General features: G+C 51.4%; 1 protein-coding gene across 1 annotated transcript; it reads left to right on the top strand.

The window, feature by feature from the left end:
- The first annotated feature begins 575 nt into the window (after window positions 1-575).
- Window positions 576-1,415, top strand: LOC147525545 (uncharacterized). Its single transcript, XM_086579772.1, has one exon. The coding sequence runs from the start codon at window positions 576-578 to the stop codon at window positions 1,413-1,415; it is 840 nt and encodes a 279-aa protein (XP_086435898.1).
- The last annotated feature ends 8,614 nt before the right edge of the window (window positions 1,416-10,029 follow it).

Genomic DNA, 10,029 nt, shown 5'->3' with positions numbered 1-10,029 from the left:
AAAGTATAGGAATTTCCGGGGAGTTGGAGCAGGCTTTCGTAGGGCACTTCATACACCAGAAGAAGAGATCGGTTGACATCGCGGCCCTGTTTAATGTGAGGCAAAAATCAGCAGAGATAGTGAGAGAATATCATTGCGGTTCAAAAGCAAAACCCGGGAAGGTAGATAACTTGATGAAAGAACCGGTCATCATCGCTTTGAACGCTGGCTTGCGGCGAGGGGCGGGGAGTACATCAGTCCGTCGCCAAGAATGAGATTGCCATGTTACATGAATTGTATCCACAGGTGGAAAAATACATCAGGTATGAGGACACACTGCCGAGGGAGTCCAGGAGAGCGGGGAAAGCTGTTCTATCTTTGGACAAGGATAGGGAGCACCGCAAAGGGAAGACTGCAGAGAAGGGTACCGCGGGAACAACCCAAGGGTGGAAAGAGCACGGGACGGAATTCGGTGGGAGAACAGAGAGAAGAAGCCATACCGGGAGATAGAAGTGACGCCGCTAAACAGACCGTTGGGGGAGATATTGCCACTTATTAAAAACCTACAAGGATATGAGGGACCGCGGAATACACCAATGGAGCTGCCAGATAAACCGTTCTGCGAATATCACCAGATGCGAAACCATGAGACGGATGACTGTTATGCTTTGAAGTGGATGGTGCAGAGATTGGTGGATAAGGGCAAGATGAAGGAATTTGTGAAAGAAGCACAAAATGATGATCGCATGCAGCGACAGGATCAGCTGCTGGGAATTATACATGTGATTTTTAGTGGGGAGATATTAAGTCATAATGCAAATAGAGATAGGGTGAAGAGGACCGCGAGCATCCAACAAATCAGTAGTAGGGTCTCAGTTTCGCGACCAAGATTGGGATCCGCCGAAGATCAAGATATGATTGTCTTCAGTAGGTCGGATTTGCAAGCGGTGGACTCCCCTCACGAGGACGCATTAGTAATCACGGTGGCGATGGGAAATTATCTGGTGAAGAGAGTGTTGGTAGATTGTGGAAGTGCGGTAGATCTGTTGTTTAAAGGAGCTCTGGAAGAGATGGGGATGGATCATGGACAGTTGAGGCCTCCCCGCACCAAATTATATGGATTCAATGGAAGAATGATGGAGCCCGTGGGGGAACTCTTGTTGCCGGTGACCGCGGGCCTTGTTATGGTGTTCACGCGGTTCATGGTGGTGGATTCCGCCTCCCAATATAACACAATCTTGGGTAGAAGGTGGATTCATGAGATGAAGGCTGTACCGTCTACATATTATCAAGTGATACGATTTCCAACTCCTTCGGGTACATTCGAAGTCCGCGGAGATCAGGTGACAGCCAAAAATAGTCATAAGGGAACAGTGAAGTGGTTGGTGCATAAGACAGAGGATGAAGGCCCCCACCCGAGGAAGAGGCGGGCATAGCAATTCTGGTCGGCTCCGCGGAGGGGAAGGGGACCGCGAGGGGGTCAAAGACTTTAGATACAATTGAAGTGGTGAATATAAGAGAAGAGAGAGGAAGAGACTCATATCGGTAGGTTCAGTCTAACGGAGGAATGGAAAGACGAGGTTGATCGATTCTTGTCGAAAAAATAGGGATGTGTTTGCGTGGACAATTGAGGGCGTCACGAGGTTAGACCTAGAATTTGCATGCCATAGGTTGCACATGAATGAAGATGTCGTCGCCGGCCGGTCGGCGAAGTTCGCGGAGTATCGGACCGGAACGCGGCGGAGTATTAGCGAAGAGGTGTTAAAATTTGAAGGGAGCGAGGCATCATACGAGAAATAGAATTCAAAGTGGGGGTCAATGTGGTGGTCGGTGCCTAAAAAGAATGGCAAAGTGCGCGTATGTGTGTTGACTTCCACGGATGTGAATAGGGAGTGCCCGAAAGACAGCTACCCCACCCCGCGGGTAGATGAGTTGTGGGACGGGACGGCGGGGTATAAAGTATTCTCGTTCATGGACGATCAATGGGGGTACAACCGGTGGCGATGTATGGGCGGATAAGGAGAAAACCGCATTTGTGGTAGAAGGTGGCACCTATTGCTATAACGGGATGCCGTTTTGGTCCGAAGAATCACGGGAGCCCGTTCCAAAGACTGGGTGAGAAAATGTTGAAAGCAAGATTCGGAAGGGATTGGCGTACATAGATGATATGGTGGAAAAGAGCATGTCGGAGGAAGAGCATTTGGAGGGCTTGCGGGGAGACTTTTCGATATATTGCGGAAGTATAATTTGAAATTGAATCAGAGAAATGCACATTCGAGTATAACACGGCAAGTTCTTGGGCTACATTGTGACTCGCGCGGCATAGAGGCTAATCTGAACGGATAAGGGCTTTGATAGAAATGTCATCCCCGCGGAATGTAAAAAAGAGGTACAATGGCTAGCGGGGAAGGGTGGCGGCGTTGAACGAGGTTCATATCCAAGTCATCCGACAAATGTAGACCATTTGTATAGTATTCGCTGGAAAGACGCGGACTTAGCATGGACCGAGGAGTCGCGAAGAGGCATTCAAGTATTGAAGGGTATTTTTAGCGAGTGCCCTTGTTATCGCGGCCGGAGGAAGGGGAGAAGTTGTACTGTATCTAGGGGGCCTCGAGTATCGCGATGAGCTCGGTCTTGATCCGTCACGGTAGATCGAAGTGGAGAGTCCGGTATATTTTCAGAGCAAAAACACTTGCTAGACGCAGAGGCGAGTTATAGTAGAATCGAGAGATATGCCACGGCCCTAATCTTTTTCGACTCACGAAGTTGAAGCCCTACCGAGGCCCATTCGGTCGTAGTGGTTACCAACCTACCCTTAAGCATGCATTAAGGACGAGAGTTCGGGGAGAATGTTGAAATGGGCGGTGATGCTTTCGGTCGCATCTGAGATCTGATGCAGACGAGGACCGGAGGAGAAAGCGATGGCGGGAATTCTAGCGGAATTCCGGTGAGGATCCTAATTGGGGAAGAAATGATTATGGAACCGAGGAGAAGGGCGGGGAACTTCGGTATGATGGACCCCAGGATAAAAGGAATGGATGGAGGATATTAGCGGATGGGTCACGACCCACGGATGAAAGTAGCGGCATAGGGGTGGTGCTTGTTACACCTGACAATAATAGGATAGAGTTGACGACAAAATTGGGATTTGCGGCGTCAAGCAATGAAGCAGAGTATGAGGCAGTGATAGCAGGTTTGGGGATGGCTGAGGAGGTGGGAGTCCAAGAGCTGATAGTATATTCGGATTCGAACCTCGTGGTATGCCAGGTTAACGGAGGCTTTGTAGCTCGATGTCCGAGGATGGCAAAGTATCTGGAAGTGGTGCGGGAAAAGGCCAAAAGGTTCGCAAAGATCCAGTTTGTACATTTGGGTCGGGGGGAGAACAGACATGCCGATGCACTGGCATATGTGGCGGCGGCAATGCGAAGTCGAGAAAAAAGGCGATAAGGGTGGGGAGATTGGACCGACCTAGTACAGAAAAAGGGGCGGAGGCGTGTCGTAACGAGGAAGAAGAGTCTTTGGGCCGAGGGATCCCCAGTGGATTTTTTGCGGGAGGGTGGTGACGACAGACAAAGAAAAAAGGAGAAGGTTGGGCGGGATATTTCGAAGATACGTCTTGGTAGAAGGAGAGGTATACCGAAAAAACTTTAGTGGGCCCTTGTTGAAATGCTTGTGGTCTCGAGTAGCTAAGGAGGTATTAGCGGAATTGCACGAGGGCGACTGTGGGAGCCATTCTGCGGGAAGAACTACTGCACACCGGTTGTTGACACAGGGATACTTTTGGCCTCATATGAAAAAGGATGCAGTGGACTTCGCACAGAGATGCCTCAAATGCCAGAGATTCTCACAGCGGATATTCGCACCTGCCGAACCCCTGCACAACGTGTCAAGCCCGTGGCCATTTTCCATGTGGGCAATGGATATAGTAGGACCGCTGCCCGTGGCAAGCGGCGGGAGAAGATACATGCTGGCAGCAACAGACTACTTTACAAAGTGGATTGAGGCCGTTCCGTTACAGCAGATCAAAGAGGGGCAAGTGATTAAGTTCCTATGGGAGAATATCATATGTAGATTTAGGGTACCATATGCTATAATCGCCGACAACGGGACTCAGTTCACGGGAGCAAAGGTGGCAGCATTTTTACAGACATATCGGGTGAGGCAGGGTTTCTCGGCTCCTTACAACCCCGGGTGGCAACGGATGGCGAGTTGTCCAACAAAATGATTATGAACAACTTGAAAAGGAAGTTGGAGGATAAAAAGAGGCGCTGGGCGATGAGCTAAATCATGTCTTTGTGGGCATATAGAACCACCTCGAGGACGAAAGTACCAAAGGAGGCGCCATTCGCCATGGCGTCTGAAGTTGAAAGCATGTAATCCCTTCAAAGATGATCGCGGCCACGGGTCGAACCAGGGCGGTGGAAGATGGGTCTAATTGGCGTATATTGGCTGGAGACTTGAACTTGTTAGAGGAGAAAAGAGATGCCGCACGTATTCGGCTAGAGGAATATCACCGAAGGCTGTAGAGACAGTACAACCGAAGGGTCAGGCCACGACACTTCAGGTTGGTGAGTGGGTGCTGCGGCGGGTGGCGCCGAGTACAAAAGAGGAGAAGGACGGGAAGTTGGGTCCAACTTGGGAGGGGCCGTATACCGTGGTGGAGGTTGGAGGGGCCGGAACCTACAAGTTGCAGACCATGGAGGGGAAGCAGATAGAGAGACCATGGAACGTAAGACTATTGAAATTTTTTTATAATTGAATGTAAGCACGTCTTGGGCAATGTAAAGGGGGCTGGAGTGGAGGACCCCCGCTGAATGTAAAAATATAAAACCGTAGCACTTTTGTGAATGTAGTGAAGTTTGTTGTCCGTGATATCGCAGAAAGTAATGTAAGCCATATAGGAACAGAGAAAATGCCTCATGTATTTCAGGATAAAGAATTGTATAGAGACTATATGTATTTTGAAAATGCCCCATTAGACGAAAGTTTGAAAGGGTGCGCGGAGGGGGGCGAGCCCTCCCCGGATCGATGATGCAAGAGATATATGGGGCAACGAGAGAGCCCCATCGGACGGAAGTCCGAAAGAACCCGGGAAGTGGAGTGAGCCCTCCTCGGGTCAGAGAAGCTAGAGATACATGGGGCAACGAGAGAGCCCCATTAGACGAAAGTCTGAAAGTGTCCGCGGAGTGGGGTGAGCCCTCCCCGGATCAGTGATGCTAGAGATACATGGGGCAACGAGAGCCCCCATCAGAGGCGAGAAGTCTAAGAGAACACGGGGAGTGGAGTGAGCCCTCCCGGGTCGAGGAGAAGCTAGAGATACATGGGGCAACGAGGGAGCCCCATTAGGCGAAAAGTCTAAAAGTGTCCCAGAGTGGGGTGAGCCCTCCCGGGATCGGTGATGCTAGAGATACATGGGGGCAACGAGAGAGCCCCATCAGTGTAAGTCCGAGAGAGCACGGGGGAGTGGGGTGAGCCCTCCTCGGGGTCGGAGAAGCTAGAGATACTGGGGGGGCAATGAGAGAGCCCCATCGGGCGGAAGTATGAGAGAGACCCCGGAGTGTGGTGAGCCCTCCTCGGATCGGGAGGAGCGAGAGATGCATGGGGCAACTAAAGAGCCCCATTAGGCGAAAAGTCTGGGGGTCCCCAGAGAGTGGGGTGAGCCCCCGGATCGGGGATGCTAGAGATACATGGGGCAATGAGATAGCCCCATCAGGCGAAGTCCGAGGGAGCAGGGGAGTGGGGTGAGCCTCCTCGGGTGAGAAGAAGCTAGAAATACATGGGGGCAACGAGGGAGCCCCATTAGGCGAAAGTCCGAAAGTGTCCGCGGAGTGGGATAAGCCCTCCCCGGATCAGTGATGTTAGAGATACATGGGGCAACGAGAAAGCCCCATCAGGCGGAAGTCCGAGAGAGCACGGGGAGTGGGGGTGAGCCCTCCCCGGGTCGGAAGAAGCTAGAGATCTGGGGCGAGAGAGCCCCATCGAGGCGGAAGTATGAGAGAGAGACCATGAGGTGGGGGGTGAGCCCTCCTTGGATCGGAGGAGCGAGGAGATGCATGGGGTAACGAAAGAGCCCCATTAGGCGAAAGTCCGGGGGTCCGTGAGTGGGGTGAGCCCTCCCCGGATCAGTGATGCTAGAGATACTGGGGGCAACGAGATAGACCCATCAGGTGAAAGTTTGAGAGAGCCTGCTTGGTGGGGGTGGGCCCTCCGAGTCAGCCGAAGAGTTGGATGAACCCTACCGGATCGGAGATGCGGGGTTCTGTGAGTAGTAGCCCGCCCGATTACCAGTCACGGGGAAGAAAAAGGCAGCTATTGGGAGAACCCATCGGTGGTTTAGGAGAAGGATAGGATGAAGAAAAGAAACAGAATAATAGAGAAAGAAAAAGATAGAGAGTTGAACTAGGAAGTAGCATCAATTGATAAAGAGACGGTAAAATAACAGACAGAGTTCAAGGCAATATTACAATAACATAAAGAGTGGAAAAGAGTAAATACAACCAAGGGTAAAGACAGGTAAGCAAAAAGGGCACGTTACAACACAAAAATTTCTAAGGCATCTGGGGGACGGTAACTACAACTTCAGGAGTCTCAGTGGGGAGGGTAGCGGCATTCCCCATGGAGTGGCAATCCCCAGTCTCGGTCGGGGCTGGAGCCAGGGGGGGATCTACTAGAGCCTCAATATAGCTAGGAGCGGGAGAGTGTCAAGCTTTTCTAGGAGAAGGCGGCCTTCTTGAGTGAGACGGTCCATGGCTTCTTGTAGTTTCTTGGCCACCCTCTTGTCGGCCAGAAGCTTGAAACGGTCGCGGAGAATGTTCATGTCAGACAGGTTCTTTTGGGACTCCGCGGTTAGGGTCTCTTGGTGTTGTTGTTTGAGGGCTTCCAGTTTATCCCGATCTTCTTTGGGGACGAGAGGGCGAGTTTTCTTTGGTGATGATTTAGGAGGGATTCCCTTTGCTGACTCAGACGGTTGTTGACTTGATCCATATACTGTTGGTGAGAATCTTCTACGGTCCGGAGTTCATCTTGAGGCACGGAGTTTAGCTAGGAGGCAGCCGCCAAATCCGATTGAAAGAAGCGGCGTTGGTCGCCCCTCAGCCCGTGGGACCATCCAACTCCCTCTCCAAGGCAGATTTTTGTTTCGGGCGCCGGAAGGCCGCGGATCATGTAAAAAGAGATGTCGAGTTGACCTAAAGCGAGAAAAAAAAAAGAAAAAAAAAAAAGATAGAGACTCACCCTTTCCCAATTTGTGTACAACGAGGTACAGTGCGAGTTGAAGGTACCTCCATCTGCATAGGCAATGTCTCGGGGCAGATGGGAGTTGTAGAATAATGAGGAGGCCACTGTGGCATTGTCCAGAGCAGAATCATCGAGATTTACTCGACGGTTGCGCACCTTGAATACGGGACGGAACTCTTCGGCAACAGCAGGAGGGGGTGCCGGGGCATCGGAGGAAGAGAGTGCGACCACGGGCTCTTTACCAAGCCGACGAGTGGGAGAGGAGGGAGGGGGAGAGTGGCGGATGGAGGGGATGGAGGCTGCTTCCCCGGATGCAGGGTCGAGCGTGGAAGGGATGTCGGGCACTGCGGAGCAGGATGTCCGCGGCCTCTTTGAAGGTGGCTGCTCGGTGGGCACCTGCACCTCAGTGGAGGGGATCTCTACGACCTCCTCATCCTCAGAGTCGCTGTCGAAGAGCTTCTGTTTGTGAACGTCCATGTTCTCAGCGGGGGAGTTGGGTGAGGTGAACTGGTCGTCCCACTGGGAGATAGCTCGGTAGGAGGGACGGGGGGCAGAGGAAGGAGAGGAAGAATGAGGTAGGGATTGTTGAGGGTCCCGGGGACGAAATCTCTTCTTTGAAGGGGGGGAAGCGCGGGGCTTTCGTTCCTTGGGAGGTGGAGGGCTTAAAAAAAAGGACGACAAACCGTTGAAGGTGTTGAGGCGGGGAATAGGCAACAAGGAGTCGCGGTAGTGGGATGGATGCCTAGCGGTGTGGCTTCGAAGCGGATCCTAGGCTGCGGATATGTTCAAAGATCGGGCGAGAGACGCCGCCGTCGTAAATGCGGGACTTGGAATTTGGCCGCCAACCTCAAGGCAAAAACAGAGGCAAGTTAGTAAAGCGGGAGAAAACACTTGAGAATAACGGAGAAGAGGTGCACTCACCACGGGCGCGGAAGGCGCGAGATGGTTAAGAGTCGGGGAAGAGGGAATGTCCGCGGACAAGAAGTTGCCAAAACATAGAGCGGATAGTGGTGCGGACTTTTGCCGGAAGTGGTAAGCGGAAGGAAAGATCGCTTTTTTTTAGCTTAACGAAGAAGGACCGATATCCTATCTTTGGCGTCTTTGGTGCTTTGGTTTTGAGATAATAATGGGAATAGATGTCCGGCTGGAAATCTTGGGATCGTGGGATTTGTTGTAGGAATTCGCGGGCGGCATGCATTATTCGCCGAAATTACCTATACCTGGCGGGGAATATTGAAGTGGTTGCGGACTTCCACGCCCCAACGAGTAAAGCGGAAAGGTATGGGGCAACTATTTGACCTACAATAATGACGAGGGAACGGTGGCGGGGAACAAAGTGGGGATAGTGGGTGACGGAAAGGCACGTGTTCCAATCTGACGTCCGGATGGGATACCATAAGCCGCTCTAAGGGCTCTTAAATTAGGTCTACGGGATCTAGGGGGAGGCGGCAGTAAGGTAGTAGGACGACCGGAGGTGGATGGCATGGTAGAAGCAGAAGGGGGAGTGGGTGAGGGCGTGCCCGTTGAGCAGGAAGAGGTGGAGGCGCCGGATTCACGTCCCGACATCGAAAGAAGATAAGCAGACGCAAAGGATCAATGGCGTTCACAAGAAAAAATGGAGGACTGTTCAACAAAAGGAGGAAAATAGGAGAAAGCGTACCTATCAGCGAGAGAGGAAGTCAGGAAAAGCGTCGGAGACAACCGGGTAGAAAGGATGATGCAGGGAAGACCACCACTGGGGGAGCTTGTGCGCCGGAGAATATTTGAAGGAGTGCGAAGATGGAGAATAAGAAGAGAAGAGCAAGACCAGATGAAAGAAAGTGAGGGAAGAAGAAGGGAATGGGGTTTAAATAGGTCGGGGGTAAAAGAGTAACTTCAGCCGGCGAAGAAAACAGAGCGTCATAAGTGGTGCCAGCCAAATAGCGACACGTAGATGCACAGGAACCCAAGGGCCGTCAGAAAGAGCGCGCGTGATGAGTGCCTCTCACATCACACGTTGACCAAGAAAGGCGAGGGGAACGAGAAAAAGAGAGAGAGAAGGGGAAGAGTTTCGACCCTGCGTGCCCAATGTATGGACGTCAAGAAAGGGCATTTGTAGTGACCCATAATAGAAGCCGTGGACCAAGTCAAAAAAGTAGGGCGGTGCGGTGGAATCAAACAACATGGGGGACAATGAGAACATAGGCGTGGAACCTTAGAAGCGGGCGTGTCCGGGTAACGGTGAATGGAAGCCGCTAGATGAAGGGACGGATGGAGGGCCTAGGGCGAGGAGGAGAAAGTAGGGGGCACGATGACGGCAATTGAGGCGATGGAACCCTAAGGTGAGGTCAGAGGAATGACGTCAAGGAGATTAACGAAGGAGAATAGAGGCAAGATAAGAAAGGTGGGAGAGAGAAGCATAGGAAAGGGGGGACGTGAACCCTAAGGTGATAGGTGGGAAGATCGCGACCAGAGGATAGGGGAGAGGATCGACGGACAGGGAGAGAGGGAGAGAGGATATAAAAAGAACAGTAGATAGAGAAAGAAAGAGGAGAAAAGAAAAAGAAAAAAAGGGGGAGAGAGAAGGGAGGACAGAGAGAAAAAAAGAGGCATATAGTGATACTAGTTGAGAGTTCAGATTTCAGGTTAATATAGCAACCAACCCTTGCTCCTTTATCTCGCAAAAGGGACACATTTATGCATATAATTGACTCCAATGCTTGAAATATATAAAAACACGTAATCAGCATTAACTCTTATTTATTACTTGCATAATTGGTCTAAAAGTATTATTGTTAGGGGGTTAAAACTACAGTTTTGGGCTCTTATCAAACC

The sequence above is a fragment of the Coptis chinensis genome, chromosome 1 (genome assembly GCF_015680905.1).
Source record: "Coptis chinensis isolate HL-2020 chromosome 1, ASM1568090v1, whole genome shotgun sequence".
In the NCBI taxonomy this organism is placed as follows: Eukaryota; Viridiplantae; Streptophyta; class Magnoliopsida; order Ranunculales; family Ranunculaceae; genus Coptis; species Coptis chinensis.
The sequence above is the reverse complement of the archived record's forward strand: the minus strand, read 5'-3'. Positions and strand labels throughout refer to the sequence as shown.

Coding starts and splice junctions, on each gene's coding strand:
- LOC147525545 (XM_086579772.1), top strand. CDS start 576: ATGGAGCTGCCAGATAAACCGTTCTGCGAATATCACCAGATGCGAAAC.